Source organism: Leucopleurus acutus, assembly GCF_964270905.1.
Source record: "Leucopleurus acutus genome assembly, chromosome: 3".
Taxonomy (NCBI): domain Eukaryota; kingdom Metazoa; phylum Chordata; class Mammalia; order Artiodactyla; family Delphinidae; genus Leucopleurus; species Leucopleurus acutus.
In genome coordinates this window covers 130,192,888-130,215,281 of record NC_139145.1, presented here as the reverse complement: position 1 = coordinate 130,215,281, position 22,394 = coordinate 130,192,888, and the positions used below count along the sequence as shown (strand labels likewise).

At 37.3% G+C, this 22,394-nt stretch overlaps 1 protein-coding gene across 3 annotated transcripts in view; it reads right to left on the bottom strand.

Annotated features, from left to right (window-relative positions):
• The window catches only part of PDE4D (phosphodiesterase 4D), a 1,125,373-nt gene that overhangs the window by 204,624 nt on the left and 898,355 nt on the right, over window positions 1-22,394 (bottom strand). For all 3 annotated transcript variants that reach the window (XM_082837394.1, XM_082837395.1, XM_082837396.1), the window contains one exon: window positions 17,494-17,685. In XM_082837394.1, coding sequence (XP_082693520.1) covers window positions 17,494-17,685 — 192 coding nt within the window. The remainder of the gene's footprint in view (window positions 1-17,493; window positions 17,686-22,394) is intronic.

Below are 22,394 nucleotides of genomic sequence, written 5' to 3'. Positions count from 1 at the left end.
AAAATTAGAGAGTCATTAGAGAACAAGTATGTTCTTATTTTTAATATGCACATAAAAATGCTTCTGGGAGCCCTGTTTGACAACACCCAGGAATTCACCCCAGGAGGAACTTTTCTACTCACCACTCTTTACTCCCACGTTCACAGAAGTACAGACATAGAAAATAAACAAACAAATACATACACAATGTACTTGATCTTGTAAAAGCTAACATTTATACATATACTGAATATAAAACACATATTAACTGTAGAAACTTTGGGAAATACAGAAAAATGTTAAGAGCCATCCAAAGACAACTGTTGTAATGATTTGTTTTTTCCAAAAAAATAATGTGGGCTCTGAGAAAATGTAAATGTAAATGTAAATGTCACATTTAAGAATATAATGAGCCTTTTAAAATTACTTTTGAAGGAGGTATTATGATTTCCATAAACTTCTAGTAGACAAAATACTACTAAAACAAAACACAAATGAAAAACTCTGCTTCATCGGTAGCAGATTCACCTGAGGATATGGCTTCTCTGCATTGCTTGGCCTTTTAGTTTAGAACTAGCTCCACTGTAAGTAAAAAGAATTAACTAGTCCTTTCGCCTTATGGAACCCCAGGGACTGAAGTTCCTATAACACAAAGCCAACCTCAGCCATACCTGAAAGTGATCTTCCTCTTTGATGCTACTGCCACTTAGAATTAAAGTAATCCCTTTAACACAAAAGCTTGGTCCTGTGGTCAAAATCACAACTACAGAAACTTGCATTTTGGAAAGAATGTCCAGCAACATTTTACTGAGAACTAAAAATAATGTAAATTAATATAAGATCAAAATTAAAGCAGTTCAGTATTGTGTACAGTAGTATCTTTCAATTTGAAATTTTTCAATGTCAAATTCCAAGCCATTTGTGCATGTCTGTATACACAACTCTGATAGTTTATCGATAATGCTAACTAGTTATCAATCATCAGGTTGAAATGATTACCCTCACTTGAAGATCACCTATGTGTTTATATTCCAAATCAGCACCAAAAGAAGAAGCCAAATTACAGCCCTTTCCCCAGTTTTAACAGACAAATAAACTAATACTTATTCTACAAAAACAGGTGACTGAAGTCATCCAAGTTCTTAACTTTATGAGGAAACAGCTTTCTTTGTCCTTGAATTGTAATTTCCTAATAGGCTTGAGTGGTAACTAATCCTGGCATCCCTTTCACTGATGCCCAGGAAAGTCACTCAATGTTTTGTTTATTTCAGCTCTGGGGGCCCTTTTAATATGTTCCCAGTATTTTTTATTTCTTAAATGGGCTTTCAATATAATTATTTTAAAAAATCAGAGTACAAATATCCAACAAACTGATAAATAACAATGGTATTACTTTCAAACAGTTATAATTTTTATAAAACAATAATGATAACCAATATTTATCAAATGGTTACTCTGTGCCAGGAACTGTGCAAAGCACATTTCACTGATTATCTCCTATTTAATTTTTTTTGTACATGAGGAATGGAAGGCCCAAGAAGGACAAAAAAAAATCACCATGCCCATGGCGTGATGGGGTCAGGATTCAAAGGCAGGCAATATGACTCTGGTGGGTCTGTGCTTAAACACTGTGCAATTCTGCACCAGTAATGGCATTTATCAATGCCAAAAGCACATCCCAAACAATGCCTAATCTCTAGGCATTTTCCATTTCATAAAGATGATATGTACCATAAAGACAACAAATGGAAGAGTTAACATATAAATGCAAAAAAAATTAAAACAAAAAAATTACTAAAATGACTTACAAAACTAAACAATCTCTACCCACCTGCTGATTTTCATGTCCTTCTACCCTAAGCTAAAATAATAAAATGAAATAAAATAATTTTTGGTTTCCTACTGAGGTGATAATTCTGGCTGAGAGTTTAATATCATATGTCCATATTCAGGGTGTAGCAAGACTACATGCATATCATATGTAACAAAGGCCTCTGGAGATGGCATTTATGTGCATATATACATGTATATGTAAACATCTACATATAAATGTATTTATGTATATATTGTGTGTGCATGTGAGTATAATCCTAGGGAAAGCATTTTGATTTTCTGCCTCTGTATTTCAAATGGGGTGGGAGGGAGATAAAGGTACTGTACCCACCACCATACTTATCCGCATAAAGAAAATTTACTATATTATTTTGCTATATTTTTACTATATTTTATATTTACTCAATATAAAAACCCTTCAAAGACCAACTGCTCTGCAAATATTACATTTTAAGGTATACTTCCTAAGATTAAAAACATATCATGGGGGGACTTCCCTGGTGGTCCAGTGGTTAAGACTTCGCCTTCCAATGCAGGGGGTGCGGGTTTGATCCCTGGCCAGGGAGATAGGATCCCTCATGCCTTGTGGCCAAAAAACCAAAACATAAAACAGAAGCAATATTGTAACAAATTCAATAAAGATTTTAAAAATGGTCCACATCAAAAAAAAATCTAAAAAACAAAAATCATGTGTCAATGCAAGTTCATCAATTATAACGGATGAACCACTCTGTTATGGGGGCAGAAAGTATATGGGAAATCTCTATACCTTCGTCTTAATTTTGCTGTGAAACTAGAAATGCTGTCTGAAGTCTTAAAAAATTAAAAAGACAAAAATATATCATATAACTTTAGAAAGGGATGTGACCTTGGAAGTTAGTCTTCTGAAATCTAAATCATTTGCTCACTTCTTATTCACAGTTTTAATAATTAAGGCCTTGGCCTGATATTTGACCAAAAACATTCTAAAAACAAAACCCTCAGTTTTTGGCCCATGTGTGCTCATATCACATGCACTGATGAGAAAGTAAATGAAATCGGAGCTAATGCAACATAAGCAAAAATTCTCTAGTCTGAAGTGTAATCTCTTCTTTATTTGTCATAAAACAAAAATTTAGGCTTCGTTAGAGAACGTACATGATGCCAATAAATGGCCTCAGATTTGTTAGTTAAATGATGGCATGAAAGGTCATCTGTTTTCAGAATTATTCAGCAAAAGATTTTCCAGTTGTAAGAAGTTAAGTGTTTTGCACATGTAGAGACACACTTGCTAAGCCTATTTATTTTGTTTAATAAAAGCTAATACAATAAAGGGGTCCTTCTAGGCATGTTGATGTCACAAATTATTGTCACGGAACTTTGATGACTGACCTCCATGGGCGGGGGGAGGGGGAAGGAGGACGGGGAAAGGACCGAGTACACAGCAATCTTTCACAAGTGCCCTCTCTCTGTTGTAGGAACAGGTTCTTCTTTTCTAGTTTATCTTATTTGACAGGCCCGTTCTTAACGTCAGTGGCTCTGCCTTCTTGGTTTTTCTCTAGGATGGGTTCCCAGGGAAAAGATTTATGGGTAGCTAGAGCAACAATTTTTTAAGATCTGCATGAGGTAAAATGATTCAGGAGATTAAAAGGAAGGGTGTGATCAAATGGGGAGAGGAGTGACAGCAGTATGTCTTCTGCATGCCTACTATTACCAGACCCTGCTCTACTAACACACGGTATTTAATTCTGATGCCTCTGCACTAAATGGTTGCTCATATTCCCATCCTAAGATAAGGAACTGGTCTCTGAGAACTTAAGTAACTCATCGGTGGTCATGCCCTTGGCAAGTGGCAGAGTTCAGTGGTTTCCAAATGCCAGGCTGAGACCTGGTACTGGCCCAAGAGAATGCTCATTGGTCCTTGTGAAGGTGAGAATAAACATGAAACATGGAGTAAGGATTTTTAAAAAGTCATATTAAAAAACAAAAGCTAACCAGATTCCTTTGGAAAACACTCCTTTATTCTGAGAATATGTGCCACTCCCTTTGTAAAGAATTCTAGTGAAATGCCCTTGGAAAATAAAATGATTGTGTGTATCGATGGGAATTTCCTTGTTAAATAAATAAAGTCATTTATCTGGCAAAGTAAGCACTTAGTAACACTGGGTCAGTCCCCCAGATGGTTTTTGAAGTCTTAGTGAGTCATGAAATCCCAAGGCATGAAAATGAGCAGTGGAGCTGGATTTAAACCCAGGCTTTAAATACCGTTTCGCTTCTACTGCATCATGCTGCTTTCTGCAGGCACAAACGGATTCAGGCTATTCTGAAGCCCATAAAAGTACATATCCTAGACTCTAGAACATCACGGTCAAACAAAAGTTTTTGCTGTGATGGAAATGTTCTCTCTCTGCGCTGTCTAATACGGTATCCACTAGCCACCGTTACTACTTAGCACTGAAAATGTGGCTAGTGCAAGTGAGGAACTGAATGCCACTTTTATTTAATTTTAATTAATTTAAATTATTAAGAGAAAGTCACCTGGGGTAGTGGCTATCATCTTGACCAGTGCAGCTCTTGAGCAATCTTTACAAAACTTCAGTTTTAAGTTTTCCAAGGGAAGACAATGTTTTATGTAACTGAAAAAAACAAAAATCTACTCTAAGCTTGGGGGCAGAAGAGCATTGATATATTAACGTAACAAAAATACTTGATTGTTTGGCAAAGACCCTAAGTGGAAAGATTTGCCCAAATGGCCATCAAGATTCTCCACCCCTGAAAGGGAAATAAAGATTTTAGTTTAATTGCTTTGCTTATTATACTGTCACCTAGAGGCTACTGTGCCGGCCAGCAAATGCCAAAAAGTATGGTCTAGCAGCAGCTGCTGATCGAAATCACTATGTTCAGGGTCAAGATACCTGGATTCTAATTCATGGCGTGCATGTGTGTGCATATACAAGACACATTTTTGAGAAGAATTTTGTATTTCTGAAACTGAGTTAATATTTTCCATTGTTTCCTTACATGATTGTTTTGAGGATCAAGTATTAAACTTCAGAGGAGAATTCTATGTCAGCTATAAAGATTATACAGACTTCAGGCAATTTTAAGAATATATTCCTTTCTATATACATCACTTCCCAAAGAGTGTACCGAAACTTAGAGCCACAAAGGGCAAAACATGGTGGACCTTGTAAATATCCTGAACTTAAACTGATGTCTTCGAGGTTTGTTCATGAACCTTTAAGACATCCTTTCACCACTTTCAAAGTGCTTTGGTGTTTGGAGTGCTGGGTTATAGATAAGCTGTCTGTCTGGGAAACATCAGGTTCCTTTCCTGGATAAATATAGTACAAGATGGGCTACCTTTAAACAAATGTAAAACAAACAAACAAACAAACAAAAAACACCAAGAAATAGTGAAACATGTAGGAAATTTTATCTAATCTCTATAGTAGGTGGGAGAAATGAATGGAAACTCAATGTATTGAAGATAGATAAGGAGCATGAAAAGACATAAAACAAAAGTGTGCTGTCAACACATGGAATTAACTCCGTGATTTGATGCAAAAGAGTTCTTTTTACCAACTGCCTTCTTTTTTAGCTTCTGTAAAAATGTACTCATAATTGAAAATAACAGTGATTGAATGAAAGTTTTATTGCACTTTTTTAAAGATCACCACAGGAACCTTTAGATAACACATAAATCATAATGCTTGTTTTCTGATTTTCCTGGCAAAAAAAACAAAAATCAAACAAAGGAACAAAAAATAACCAGCCAAACAAACAAAACTGGCCCTGGTGGATAGAACAAATTCAGTCTGGAGTTCTCTAAGTCCCAAAGGAGGAATCAATGTTGAGACATGGAAACATGAGATCTGCATGCAGCCCTGTTCTCCCTGGAAGGAAAACTAGGAGCGAAAAGGGCTTGGTCTTGGGATCATTCATAACATTTACTAGCAGGCAACATCATGCACTGAACTGCTTAAATGATTTTCTGTCACAGTGTTGACTCCCACATTTACAGACATGTAAAAAGATGTCCTTTCTTTTTCTGCTTTTTTCAAAATTAATTTTTATTGGAGTATAGTTGGTTTACAATGTTGTGTTAGTTTCTGCTGTACAGCAAAGTGAATCGGTTATATGTATACATATATCCCCTCTTTTTTTTAGATTTCCTTCCCATTTAGGTCACCAAAGAGCATTGAGTAGAGTTCCCTGTGCTATACAGTAGGTTCTCATTAGTTATCTATTTTATACATAGTAGTGTATATATGTCAATCCCAATCTCCCAATTCATCCCACCCCTTCGGTACCTATAAGTTTGTTGTCTACATCTGTGTCTCTATTTCTGCTTTGCAAATAAGTTTATCTGTACCATTTTTCTGTATTCCACATATAAGCGATATTATATGATATTTATTTTTCTCTTTCTGATTTACTTCACTCTGTATGACAGTCTCTAGGTCTATCCACATCTCTGCAAATGGCACTATTTTCTTCCTTTTTATGGCTGAGTAACATTCCATTGCATATATGTACCACATCTTCTTTATCTATTCCTCTGTTGATGGACATCTAGGTTGCTTCCATGTCTTGGCTATTGTAAATACTGCTGCAATGAACATTGGGGTGCATGTCTCTTTTTGAATTATGGTTTTCTCCAGGTATAAGCCTAGGAGTGGGATTGCTGGGTCATATGGTAATTCTATTTTTAGTTTTTTGAGGAACCTCCATACTGTTCTCCATAGTGGTTGTATCAATTTACATTCCCACCAACAGAGTAGGAGGGTTCCTTTTTCTCCAAACCCTCTCTAGCATTTATTGTTTGTAGATTTTTTGATGATGGCCATTCTGACTGGTGTGAGGTGATATCTCATTGTAGTTTTGATTTGCATTTCTCCAATAATTAGTGATGTTGAGCATCTTTTCATGTGTTTATTGGCCATCTGTATGTCTTCTTTGGAGAAATTTCTATTTAGATGTTCCCCCCATTTTTTGATTGGCTTATTTGGTTTTATTTGAAAATACTTAGGAATAAACCTACCTAAGGAGGCAAAAACCTGTACTCAGAAAACTATAAGATACTGATGAAAGAAATCAAAGACAACACAGATGGAGAGATATACCATGTTCTTGGATTGGAAGAATCAATATTGTGAAAATGACTATATACCCAAAGCAATCTACAGATTTAATGCAATCCCTATCAAATTACCAATGGCATTTTTCACAGAATGAGAACAAAAGTTTTTACAATTTGTATGGAAACACAAAAGACCCTGAATAGCCAAAGCAATCGTGAGAAAGAAAAACGGAGCTGGAGGAATCATGTTCTCTGACTTCTGACTATACTACAAAGCTACAGTAATCAGGACAGTATGGGACTGGCACAAAAACAGAAACATAGATCAAAGGAACAGGATAGAAAGCCCAGAGATAAACCCACGCACCTATGGTCACCTAATCTATGACAAAGGAGGCAAGAATATCCAATGGAGGAAAGACAGCCCCTTCAACAAGTGGTGCTGGGAAAACTGGACAGCTACATGTAAAAGAATGAAATTGCAACACTCCTTAACACCATACACAAAAATAAACTCAAAATGGATCAAAGACCTAAATGTAAGGCTGGGCACTATAAAACTCTTAGAGGAAAATAGAGGCAGAACACTCTTTGACATACATTGCAGCAAGATCTTTTTTGATCCACCACCCAGGGTAATGAAAATTAAAACAAAAATAAACAAATGGGATCTAATTAAACTTAAAAGCTTTTACATGGCAAAGGAAACCATAAACAAAACAAAAAGACAACCCTCAGAATGGAAGAAAATGCTTGCAAATGAAGCTACCGACAAGGGATTAATCTCCAAAATATACAAACAGTTCATGCAGCTCTTTTTCTGCTTTTAACTCCTCTACTTCCATTGACAGGTTGTAGGAGTTAAAGTCTTACATATGTCTAGACATAACTATCCAGTAGTCAATGACAACAAATTTTTCTTCATCCAAGATTAAGAAAACCCTGAAGTCTCAAGACAATGAATGGGAAGCTGACACAAAGCTTGAGAGAAACTGCAATAGGCAGATGGAATAATTGGGGATATTTCTTCAGTGAATCTCACCTCAACCATGCCACAAAGTGCCAGGAATCAGATAGCAAAGCCCAGCGTTCAATATTCTTGACTTGCCTTTTTCTGAAGAAAAATCACAGGCATGGTTGAAGGCTCTCTTTCTTCATATTTGTAATAGCATATCTTTAAATTTTCATCTTACAGGGATTTAGTGAGGATGATTTACTAACAATCCCTGGTATATCTTATCTCAAGAAGCACATCACATAAATGTTCCAGTAGTGTGATTATTTTTCCTTATATGGCTCATACAACTGTACAGGAGACACTGAGAAAAATTCACTAAGGATCTAAGACTGTCAAACAAAATCAATAGCTAAAGTGATTGATGTATTAGTGGAAACAGGGATTTACATAGGAATTTCAATATTGCCTGGGTAAATGGCCTTTTCTATCTGGGTAAGTATCTAGAATTTTTTTTAAATGACAGGAATGCATCATCCAAACAAAATTTTTGTCTTGTTTCCATGGGTCTATGGTGTCTTCAAATGATACCCAGACATGAAGTAGGTACTGTCAATATTTGCTGAGTGAAAGCATGACACTCTCATTCAAAAATGCAGCCAATCAATATACTTATTTAGAATGTGGTAGAAGACACAGATTACCTCCATTGGAAATCAGCTTTCTCCTTTCTCCTGACCTGTCACCATTCGCTCCATTCCCACCACCTACTACCAAGATTTAAAGTTCAGAAAATTTTCATTTTATAACACTAGAGCATGGTTTTGACTTTAGTCTCCTTTAGTACATGGAGGAAAGAGCGTTGGGATAAAAAAAGCAAGTGAGAGTCACCAGGCACGGTATCTATAACTGACAGAACTAGATCCTCTTGTGTAATGGCCATTTGTCCGTTACAAGAAGCAGGAAAAGCTCATAATTTTCAACTTGGTTCATTCATCTAGGGTCACACTGCACTGAGAGCACTATGCAGGTTACTGTGCTTTTTTCATCGAAGATGGTTTTCAAATGTTCCTAATTTTAGTTGCACAGTTAATTTTATTCATACTTTGCTCTTAGAGATGATGTTCTTTGTATACACTGCATAATAAGCCAGCTCTTCCTTGACCAAGGTTGATATGAGTTTGCTCTCTAGCAGGGATTTGATCTCATAAAATTATGGAGTAATCACTTTTATTATTAAGCTACCATTCTCCCACATTTTTTTAAAAAGCAGATGTTACCCTGTGTAAAGTATTAAGTCTGAGGTAAAAGCATAACTGCATAGTCAATCATTTACAAGTTTAAATAGTTTACCTTCACAGTGCCTTTTTTTCTAAAGTTACGGGAGTTGAGAAACACTTAGGTGACTATTTTTCTGTTTTTTTTCTTTTTTCACAATTAAAACTAGAGTCCAAACACTGAGGAGCATACTGGGTATGAAGGAAATTCAGAAAAGAAAATTGGATGCTAAATATTAGGGCAAACTCTCCTAAAGACGTAATAGCATTTTAGTAACCTTAGCATGAAAATAATGAGTTACTGGTAAGTTTTGTCAATCTCAATTTCTTTTTCCCTCTGCCTTAAGAACTTTTCATAACTAATATTTATCTCTTCATGTCCCCTAAGACCTCAGGATATATCACTTTGGCAGTGATAAGCAAGGGATATTAGAACACATTATTAATTTGTTGTTTTAAAAGACTGGAGCATAGCGCAATGATACTAAACAAATGCTGTGGTAATGCATTAAAATCCACTATTTTTACCTTGTGTCATTAACAAACATGCTCATTCAAAATGTCAGAATATTAGAGCTTCCTTTTTATGATTTTTTAAGTATGAGATTAGAAATATAAAATGTGTATTCAGCTGCTATTTTTAATTCCTTAATTCAAAAGTTGAATAAGCATGTTTACCTAATTTATAAGTATTTTTTTAACCATTTATGGCCCTCCTGTTTTTTGAGCTAGAAATAAAATGGCCCCAGGGACTGAACAGAGAAGTGGAATTTTTAAAACAATAGAAAGATGAGAAAAGGTAGCACAACTAGTAGTAGTACTCTAGTAGCCAATGACCTTAGAATATTCTGTCAATAAACTTCTTGGGATTTAATGGCTAGTGTTAAGTTTAGTGTCTGTATCAATACTTAATAATAATAATAATAGTAGTAGTAGTAACTTGCCAACCCTCAAGGAGTGGAAGAAAAATCCTAGTTTATCTGGCTCACTACCAAAATGATATCACTCTTGATAATAATGAATTATTTGTCTACCTGGGGTCCTAACAGAATTAAGGATAGGATAAATTCTCAATTCTAGAGCTCATCCGGAAGTTCATGGCTTTCAAAATCTGCTGAATTTTTTCTTTCTCTTAACAAAATTTCTCTTCACACAAAGATTTGATTTAGCTCCAATCCTAAGGACACAAATAAACACCCTAATCCAGAGGTTCTCAAACTTCTTCAATTCATGATACTCTTAGCACCTCAGTAGTTTTTTACAGCACCTCACTGGCCAATAGAAATAACTACCAGTGGCAATTCTTAAGAATTTAGTTCAAACGGTTTAATAAGGTTTTGCCTCCACAACTGAGCACTCGTTGAGTCCTGCACAACTTCTCACTCCGGAATGAGCCTGGATGTTCTGCCTCCCTCACTTCCTGGTCCACGCTGATTTTTGTGCATTGCTTGCTTCTTATCACAGCAATTGTCAATAACCCAGTTTTGCAAAGATATGATGTCATGGAAAGAAAAGGAATGATCTAAAGTTGAAACTGGGAACTATTTCAAGCTATTAGTTCTCCAGGTGACTGACAGATGTTTCTGCGTTTAAATTTTCCCTGAAAATTTAAAATACCTCTGGAACCCGTGTGAGTTCCCTGTGGTGGTCCAGGGTACCTCAGCACATGTCCTGGCCCTAGTTTCATTACTCTTAAACCATTGAGTGAGGGGTGAGGACACTCCCTCAGTTGGTAAAACTCAGGAATTGAGGAAGGAATTATTTGACCACAGCACCTTTCTGTGTTTACATGATGGTAGAGGACCTTCAAATGGCAGATCAAGGTTAGAAAAAAGACAGATGCTCATCAGTGCTAATAAGATCTAAAAATATAGTTAGGTGGGGTTACAGACTTTTCATGTAGATCCAGTGAGGACTAGAACCTTTGTGGTGCAACATTTCTTTTTATTTTTATTTTCAGAGATGCCTTAGTAAGACTAATGAAGAATAATGTAACCTGTAATAGAATTGATGAATAGGTATATAAGCAATCATTCTTCTTTTTTCAAACTCAGGACTAGAGGCAATACCACCTTCTACCCCATAGTCATAGGAAGAGGCCAGGAACAGCTACAACCGAAAACTCACAAAGGCTCAAGAGGTGGTGAGGGACTTCTTAACTGCTAAAAAAAGGGTAGAAATTTGAGTTGGGGATGGCGGATAGTGTTTCCTAGCTGAAAGAATGCCCACATGGGGCACCCCAAAGCCTTGATAAATGAGGTCCTATACTTCTGTATGGTGACGGGGACTAATTAGCTAGACTGCCAAGTGTGCCCCAGTTTTCTATGGTACATTGGGTCCGCTCACTTCCTCTTCATTGCCCCTTCCACGCCCTCCCCCGTATGTATCAGTATGTAGATATGAGTAAAGAGCAACTTGGATCATCTTTGGATTCTCTGTGTTAGTGTTTATTCAGCAGAAGACGGAGACTAGAGGTCCATTATCCAGATGAACTGAAACGTGTTTTTAACTGATGTGGTTTGACAGGCAGTTTGTATTCAATAAACTCATAGTTTTATGATTAAATTCTATTTGTTTTGTTACTGATAATTCTCCTGTTAATTTTTCCAGGGACTTGTATCTATGTATTTGTAAATACAAATAACATATCATTGAATGAAGTGCAGCAACAGAAGTAACTGTTATCCAGAAGTTAAAATAGTTTTAAATGCATTCTGAAGAATTTAAGAGGGAAAAAAACCTGCACATATTTAATGTAATTATCCATCTATTCTGTAATTTTCTTCATGACAGCACTTGGGCAACCTTCTGTTATCTAGTTGTTTCTATTCTTATAAAATAATTTTTTACTCTTAATGATAGTTTTTTTAAAAAAAATAATTCTTTTTTATAAATTTATTTATTTATTTTTGGCTGTGTTGGGTCTTCGTTTCTGTGTGAGGGCTTTCTCTAGTTGCGGTGAGTGGGGGCTACTCTTCATCGTGGTGCGCGGGCCTCTCACTGTCGCAACCTCTCTTGCTGCGGAGCACAGGCTCCAGACGCGCAGGCTCAGTGGTTGTGGCTCACGGGCCCAGTGGCATGTGGGATCTTCCCAGACCAGGGCTCGAACCCGTGTCCCCTGCATTGCCAGGCAGATTCTCAACCACTGCACCACCAGGGAAGCCCTTAATGATAGTTTAAGTTTACTTTTCATGTATTTATCTCTTTACTGTACTCACGGTAATCATTAAAATTATTTCTATTTCTTCTTATTCTTAAGAATTAAGTTGCTTCTCGGGATTACATTTAACAAACTATGTAACAGCCTTCTGAGCAGAGGCTGCCAGGAACTTCTCTTCTGCCTTGTACAAGCTAATTTTTTTAGATGCTGAGTTTAGCCTAGTTCTATAGACTTGAGTCAGTTGCATATTTTCCAAGAGTCAGTTGCATATTTTCTTTATTACTTCTCTAACCAATGTGAGCTTGTATCTTCTTTTATTCTTAAACTATAAATGGAAACTAAATTTTCATAGTGCCAAGTCATTCATTTGATCAACTGGATTTGGTGAACAGGTACTTCTGTTTCTCAGCAGTTTTGCCACAATAGTTCACAGCACTTTATGGCATTTGCAAATAATGTTCTCGTAGAAATGATCGAAATGTGTGTTGTGTTTTTCAAGAAGTTTAAGCTCTCAGGCCCTTGGGTCTCTCATCTGTAAAACAGCATAATAATATCCCTCTGCATAGGACTGTGGAAAGTATCAAATGAGATTACAGATGTGAAATACTTAGAAGAATGAAGAGTCATGTACACATGCAACGTATGCTGTGATTATTATTACTACCATTATTAGTCTTATTTTCTTCTTGTGCCTCAGCTATTTAATCAGTATCTATTTATAGAAGATAAGATAATGCCATCCTGTCTTATAGGAGGTAATTATCTTCCTTCTCTCTTTACCAACAAATTAAACAATTATATTTCAACTTAAAGAGCATTTAATGGTTTTCCAAAACACTTCATTCAAATAGATAATCACAAACTTTCATTGCTAATGTTTGTATTTGAAATTTCTAAGGGATTTTCTCAATAGGAAAACTTAACTAGAACAGTTAAGTATAAAATCATCAAAAGTGATTAAAATATATAATAATGTCATTCTCTATAAAGTGCAGTTGAATTAAAGACACCGAACAATCTTCCCAGCATTATCATGAACTAGGTAAGAAAATGGAGGTTTACATTTGGCCACATGTGAAGTCAAATGAAGAGAAAGGATAACACTTTATCTGTAGATGGAATGTATAGTATCAGATTGAAGACTGAAATGGTAGTTATTTATTCTATTCACCTTGCTTCTCATAGAAACATCTCCCTAGTAGAAAGAATGCTTTTCAGGAGTCAGTTACTGTCAAAGGAAAACCGTATAGCTGCAATATAAATACCCAGGGGGAATGAGAAAGCTGAACATGTCAAGACATTATTTTTCAACAAAACATAGAGTTGCATCACGGTCTAATTAGATTTGTCACTCTTACGTGAGTCCAATCAGATAAAGGAACTCTTGAATAGGTAGAGGGAAAAATGAGGTCATCCTCGTAAGTTTACTTTGGAAAGAAAAGCACTATTTAGCTGTCAAATATTGTAGCCTTTTCATAAAATGCACGGATACACACTGGTATCCAAAAATCAATTTGCTATAATTTTAGAAAATATCAATAGAATACATAACTATGTAAAACAGAGTCTACTAAGTCACTGTGAGTTTGTCCCTGGCCTCTATCAAAAGCCCAGTTATTTCACATTTGATGAAGTTGGAGGAGATGACTTTCAACCTGGTCATTCATCCATTCAACATTATATATAATTATCTATAGGGCTTTTCAGCATTTTTCTTTTCTACTCACCCCTATTCTGTTCTCTTTTTATAATTGCAGTGTGGCTCTATTAAGCTTTTTGCCCGTTCTCAAGCTGTCCCATCACTCTTTCCTTTAGTCATCGATGGCTATACTTTCTTTTTCTTTTTTTTTTGCTTTAATTGAAGTGTAGTTGATTTACAGTGCTGTGCCAATGTCTTCTGTACACCAGAGTGACTCAGTTATCCACATACATATGTTCTTTTTTTATATACTTTCTACTTGCATGAAAAAGTAGAGATCAGAAGCCATCAATTCTCTAAACATTTCAGCCATCCATCTCCAAATTTATATCTCCCCCTTTCACTTCTTTTTTCATTGTTATAAAGAATGCAGTACTTGTCTCTACTACTTTTTCAAGGTTAGTCCCTTTCCTTAGGCTCGTGATCATATGTTCATCAGCAGCTACAACTCCATACTTAACCTCTGCATCCCTCAGCTTAAGTGTTCTGAATTCAAAAAAAATTTCCCTTGAACCTAATTCTCCCTCAAGCAGCTGTAGTTTTTCTTTTCCTCTTTAACTTACTAAACTTTTAAAGAGATGGTTGCACTTGCTGCTATCTCTACTTTCAATTCACTCCTTCACTAATTCTTCTATTACCCGACTAAGATGCTTCTCCCACTGTTCTTCCCAAATCGAGTCATTACAGAAGGGAATTGGTTCTTCTAATTTCCCCTCACCCTCTGCACTGTTGTTTCTGCTCTCTGTCCTTGTCCTTTAATTGTTGTCTTGTTTCTCCTAGAGTTCTGGCCTCAACGTGTAAAAGCCAAATTCATTATGTCATTATGTTGTCCACTCTATCCTGTGTTCCCATGTCAACATCACCATTCATTTACTTGTTCGGGGTCAAAACGTCAACATTCTCTCTGATTCTCCTTGCCCACTGGCTATCTCCCAACATGCACACGCGTGCGCACGCGCGCGCGCACACACACACACACCATTCTGTAAGCCTATTGCTTCTTGCATCTGGACTAACCTCATCCTACCCCCACTCCCTTGACCTGGGCCTCCATCATATTCAGCCTGCTTTGCTTCTATGAATTTCAACATGATCTATTTCCCTGTAATCACTTCATTCTATACAATCATTCAACAATAGAGTAATGAGAAGCAATAAAAACAAGAATGCAATCACGTGATCCCAGCTAAAAACCTGTGGCTCTGAGGTCCCATACGCTGTATTCCAACCTTCTTTTTCTCCTGCCACATTTCCCTACTCACACCAACCAGTCATTCCTTAACTGAGCCATGACTTCCCTCGCCCCACATTATCTAAATGTTGCCCCCTTCACCTGACTATCCCTGGCTGGCAAACTCTCCTTCTCTTCTCCTTTTCTCTCATAAATGCCTCAAGGATGGTGCTCACCAGATTTTATTCCAAAGGTCTAAAAGGTCAGCCCTTTTGCCCTGCCTCTCGCCCTACCCCCATGCAGACGGGGAGCTTTAAACACACCATAGCTTTCCAGTAAGTATTTTTATTACATGTGAATGAATAAACAAATGTCTTAATTTTCAAACCTAAGAAAATGGGATACAAATAACATAGAAATAAAACCAATGGGAAAAGGAAGTTGTTTTGTAGTGAAGGAGAGTGGACGCCATCAATACAATGAATTCATGCTGAATATGTACTAATTAGTGAGTGTGAAGGAACAGTTGAACGGGAAAGTCTAAATTTCCAGAAGGCAATTAGGGGCTATGGATCTGGAGCTCAACTGAGGTTGCAGGGCCAGAGATACTGAGCAGTAAGTCATCTGATGAAGGCTGATAGTCGAACATACATACAAAAGAGTTTTCTAAAGCAGAGCCCACAGGGTCGGGCTATACTTTGGGGAAATATGTTAAGGGGTGATAAGAGAAGCTGGTGAAGAAGAGGTCTGTGAGCAGTAGGGAAGAGAGCACACAACAGTGATGGCAGCTAGGAGATGAAATGCACCTTGTATTTCCTTTAATAACTGGCACCATGCCTTCTGCTTAATGGGTGGCCAATAAACATTACTTGAATTCATGGATTTTCAGAGGTCAGTATGATTTGAAGATAGATTTCAGAATATTAAGGCAACAACAACATATAAGGAAATATAGAGAATAGATGTAGATCTTGGGGTGGCCTTGGAAGGATGGGCAGAGATATGATTATGCAGAAGTTTTATTACCAAAAACAACAGATAAAAAAAGGGTAGATTGGATAGTTTTTGAAAGATGGTGGAGACCTGTGCATAGAGGTAGGTGATGAGATGCTTTTGCCTGTGGACCACAAGGACAGAAATTAGGACTTACATACTGTCTTTTTCACTAATTATTTGATCTAAAACCTGTCATTTCATAAGATTATTAGTTATCTGAGACAAGAACTCTGTCTTAGAGTTTTCTTCTCTCTCCTGCAGTTCTCAAAGACAGTTACACAATGTGGATTTCATAATTCAGCATTTGAACCAAAGTGATTGTACTTTAGCTGCCCATTCCTAGGGAGAAGACAATGCTGTCATTTTACAACCGTTAATAAATGGCAACTAAGAGCCATAGGTTGGGAAGTGAGTAAAGCATAATTCCATGTCTAGAATCCCACAGAGACCTATTAAGATACCTTGCTGATCTGTTAGAATACCAAGAATAACAGTAGACCCTCGGGAACCCCACACAGCTCCTCTAAGATGTACTGCAACCTGTGCTGAGTTTTTGAGATGGTGTCATGAGAAGATGGTGATGTTATCAGACAAATGCCTAGATGCAGAGGAGAAAAGTAGACACTAACTCTACACAGAGGCAGCGTGACCGCCAATGACAGTGCAGGTACTGAGTGAGAGTTAGATCCTACTTAGAAGCCTCCAGAAACTAGGAAACTAATGAACACTACAGTAAGCACAAGAAAATGAGCTAATGATGGCGTATGATCCGCGAATCTGCTTATCAGTTTTAATTACTTTCCAAGCTGTGGCATGTCTAAAATGATATTCAAGTCTGTCTAATGTTTTCTGTACTTGCCTCCCGTGATTACTATTCCCAAAATGGTTTAATTTAGGCGAACCTTCACAAAGATTTCAAATGAACTGGCAAACCAGGGCTAACATCTGCACAGTATGTCAATGGAGATATATTCAAAGGGCTCTATGTGCTAATATCACAGGGACTTGCAAACTGAGTTTAAAGCCTGTCAAAATATTCGAAAATATTCACATGGTTGGGTAGCTAAACTCAGGTCCTACATGAATATAAGCTAAAGTTTTAAGTGTAAATGTCTCCATTGCAAATTTAATTCTCTCTTTTCCCAGACAATGTATTCTCTGGGAAAATAAATGTTTCTTATCAAGAGTGACAGATTCAATCTACCATTTATCTTCAACTTGTATAATTTTAGCCACCATCCTTTTTAAATTAGAGAATGATGCAGTTGAACAAATATCATTGGTTTTATCAACTCTAGAGGGAAATTTACTTGATTTTTCTCTAAGCACGCCCTCTTCTCTTTGCTCCCCCTCACACTTACATGTCACTGGCAATGGAGGAGTTCCGGGACATAGACTTTGGCGAGAGGTCATAATCGCTGTCGGATCGATACAGAAAGGACTCCCGGCGTTGACTGTGGACAAAGTTTGCTTGGAGAATTAGCCCAGATCCCGGGCTGGTCATGGGATCCAAGGGACTCCGTCCAGAAGATGTGCCATTGTCCACATCGAAGCTGTCAATTAAGGAGAAAGAATGACATTGCTGTGAATTGCATGTTAATAGTTTAGTAAAGGGAGACTTCAGTTTAGGAACTGACAATAGGAAAACTTACAGCTGATTCCTGCTGTCAAAAAAAATGGTAATACCAAAATACACAAAAGAGAAAAAACACACTGACTTCATATACTTGTCTTCCTACACCTTTGAGTACCTCTGTTCACTGACCAAATACAAAATATATAGGTCTCTCTGAACTCAATTTCAGTTTACAAGGAGCCATTCTGCAAAGACTAGCTCTCCTAAGTACAGAATTCCTTTTACATAGTAATTCACTAAATATTTGGGTTCAGTTCAACAAGTGCCCATTACATGCCTAATATCCTTGATTCCCCAAACCTGGGCTTCTCCACTCCCACCTACACCTACCCAATCACTAATTTCTATTGTGGCCACTTCCCTCCATCCCCACTGCCAGTATACTAAGTTCAGGATTCCGTCAACTGTCACCTACATTACTATAAGAGCCTTTATAATAATGTCTCTTGAATCCATTTTCCACCTTGTATGATTCTTCTTAAAATCTAAACCTGACTGTGTTATTCATCAGTTCAAACCCTTACAGTGGCTCACTGTTGTCCTCAGGATAAAGTTCACATTTCTTGGCTGAACTGACAGAGTCTTAAGCATCTGTTCTCAAAGACAACGAACCCTTTTCGCAACCTCGATATGCAACACTTTTCCATCGGGAACTTCATACTCCCCTCATATTGAACCACCACCTACTTGTATCAGACTCTCACTACCTAACCTTCTGCTCCCCAATTTCTCAACCCTCCAATCTCCTGCCTAATTGTTATTTATCCTTGAGGACTTAGCCTTCATCTGAAATGCTGCCCTGATACCCCAGAGCTTCATGAGATGCCCTTTCTCTGTGTTCCCAAGACTTTCCCACTCCCCACTGATAGCGTTTACAATGAGCTGGAAATAATTACCACTTGATCTCCATTCCTAGACTGTGAGCTCTCTGAGAAGGGAGATTCTGGGTGTTCTAAGCACTTCAGAAAATTTTTACCAAGTGGTTTGAATTAATGATCAAATGAATTAAAGACATGATACTTGGCAATACAGATTTTAGAGTCTGGGGGAAAAAAAGAACCATACATGCCATTCTTAACATCACAGTCTTTATAATCTAGATAAACTTTCTACAAAGAGCTTTTCTAGTCTAGCATCAACCAGTAGTAAAATAAAGTCAATTCTCATGTGTTCTTATAAGAGGAGGGTGATAGCTCAGGATAGCTCAGCAAGTATGTGGTTTAAAAAGTTGTTGAATGAAGTGAACAAATGAATTCAAGTTCAGTTGTTAACAACGTTTTTCCTATTAGAACCTTTATCCAAACTATTAACTGGCTAATTTTAAAATATTCTTTTACTTTTTCTACTGGAGTTACTAATAAATAGTGTTATGACCCAAAGATTGGAGGCCAAACTGGAAGAATTATCCAGGGGCTTGATGTTTCATGAATCACCTATGAATCTATGACCAAAGTAGAACATTGACTCCAAATCAATCCGTCTAGTAAAAAAAAAAAGGGAAAACTCATAATCTAGCTTAGCCAGTTGTAAACATGTTTTTCAATTTAAAATTTTCTTAGAATTTTGTCACTTTACAGATATATTCATTTGGTCCTTACAGGACATTGACAGATTATCTACTTGAGCAGATTCATTTTACAGACAAGGATACCAGCTCCTAGAAAGGTTAATGGACCAAAGTTACTGAGCTAACTGGATTTAATTATCTACTATTCCTGAAGTTCTCCCAGCTGTAATGCATAATCCTGTAAACCAGCAACTATGACACCCAAACAGGGACATCTGTTTCTTGCGGACAGATACTTCATGCATCTGGGACTTTAACAATCCTGAGAAAGGCCAAAGGGAAGGGACGTCTAATCATTAAAGAGACTTATTCAGGATCTCTGGCAGGCTCTTCTTGGATATGCTTAACTCAATAAGCATTTATTAAGTACCTACCATAAGCACGTTGAGGTACAAAAATAAAGGAGATGAGATTAATCCAAGCTGGGATATCTGAGAAATCTTCATGGAAAAGTAGTATTTAAAGAGGGCTTTTGAAGGCATTCAGTATACAGTTGAAAGACATAAAAGACCTCTGCATAGGGAGAGGATAGGGGTGATTTCTGCTCTAAGGAGATAGTGATGGCCGCTCTTCAGCATGAGGAGGTCTTAATGTGAACACATAAAAAATGTTTGTTGATTCCCCTCCAATATCAAAATGTTCTTACTGTTTTAAAAAATAAAATATGGTATCCTTTTCATGCTATGCAGAAACAGAAATATAGGAGATACAGGAGTACGATTTTTGGCTTAGTTTTTCTCAGTTCAATTGAGGAAATACCAATATTACCCCCAAATCAGAAATTTGCACTTTTTTATTATCATAATCTTTCCAATTAAATTAAGCAAGTCTTGACTTAACAAAAAAAATTCTCCACTATCAGTTTTGGAACAAATACTGATAAGTATCTTAAAATATTTAACAGTTTTTGCAGTAGTATTACCTATTAAAACCAAATGGTTATTAGTAGGTCATAAAGTGCTTGATATGGGAGCATATGGGCTTTGATACTTTTCTTTGCAGGTTGTAATATAACAATTTGGCCATTGGATGGAGATCACTTTCTTGAGGAAAATCTACTGTAAATAAATGCCAAAACTATCTATTTCTTAAAGACTCATGAAAACAACCTCTTAAATATTATCCAAAAAATAAAACCTCAAAATTTACAGGAAGTGATTACCAAATATTGATGAAAATATATTAGCCTAAGAAATATTAGTATTAGCTTTACGAACAGATTGAGAATGATCTAAAAAATGGTCACTGATTTGTTATTAGACATTTATGCTTACTTAAAAAAATGAGCTCTTTTGTTCAAATATTAGAACTAAGGATCTTTTCTTGGGAGAGATTAGGTTGGGAACACTTCAAGGCAGTACTTCATTCGGTGGATAGTATATTAACTGAGACTTTATTTAGCCTGAAAATATGGATGGCTTCAAATAAGCTGTTCATTTTTGAAACGTAACTTTATAAACAGTCAATGTCATGGTATTATTAACAAAACAAGAAGGTGATGAGGAGTAACCCTAACCTTAGACGTTGGGACCAAAGAGATCAGTTGTGAATTTGCCAAAAACATTCTTTGGCAAACACTTTGATATAATGAATCCTCTTTCCACTCACTGCCAATTAGATGAAGCCCAAGTATAAGACTAGCAGAAGTTTAGGAAAGTAAGTATAGATTTGGGGAGAGTAAGAATGTCTGAGACTAATAATGATGGTGAGAGTAATAATCATAATGATGATAATAATGATAATAAAGCATTTGAAACACTCTCCAAGCGCTAGGAATTGTGCTGTGTGCTTTATGTATGTTATCTCATTGAATCCCCACAATAACCCTTTGAAGTAGCCACTATATTTTCCATTTGACCAATGAGGAATCTGAGTCATAAAGAAGTGGCTCTATGTTAAGTCACATGTTCAAGGCCATACAGTTTGTCAGTGGGTTTTAAACTCAAACTGTCTGATTCCAGAGCCTGGGAGAATGGCCCCTGTGTTTCTCTCTCTATTGCAAAGCCTCCTCTTATTCATTATAAAAATAGAGGAACATCTCTTAGCTTCCTCACCAGGATAGAACTTCAAATGTCAACATTCTGGACAACTTATGGATCACGTTTGCCAAGGCTAATTCTGGGCCTTGGTCTTTATATGACCCCCAATTTTGGAATTTTCCAAATCCTCTGTTTTTTCAGTTTTGAATACAACAGTAAGGTGCAAAACAGTCTCTGCTGAAACCTTTTGGGTGGGTTTCGTTACAGAGTTTTAGAGTTCATTTGGAATAAGGAGGGATGGTGAGTCTGCAGAAGGTCTTAGCAAATGAAACTAAGCGAGATGCTCCATTGTCCCACATGTTTGCTGTCCTTAATGCAGTTCAATGATGTGTATGTTCCCTGACAGAGCTGGCTCTTACCAAGAAGTCATTAGTGGAGAAGCAGCAACGCAGCTGTGCATGGTCCCCAGTGGGGGGCGGTAAAGAGTAATGGCCCTGCCAGCCTGTTGCAATTAGAACTACTGAAGGCTGTGTGCATCTAGCACTACTCAGGACCATTCACTCCACTCAGGACCCTTTAAAAACCAAAGAGAAAACAAGCAAACTGACCAACCAACCAAACTGCTCCCCAGCTCTCTACACTGTTCCAAATCAGTAGAATTACTGGACTACCTGTCGTGATCCACCTTCCATTCAGCCTCTTCCACTGCTCCCACACTTTGTGTCTACTGACCTTGTAATCATCTGTCCGCTTGGGATCATTTCTCAGTTTTTTGGCCTGATGCTACACCCTGCTTCTCTGGTTTACATATTTTGCATCCCTTCTTGCCCATGATGTGGACTCTCTCCTGAGCCGTGGTCCTGCTATCATCCCGGGTGAACAGCTCATCTCATGTCACCTGGCCATCAGGACCTTACACTCAACATTGACCCCCAGTGTGGAGTTTGATGAAGGCGAGACACATGAGGACTCCAGTGGAGCAGCTGTGGGAAGCCCCGATCAACAGAGGTCCCATTATCAAAGCATCTGTGAAGAGCTCCCACGGGGAAGACCCTGGAGAGAACGAGCAGCTGCTGAACG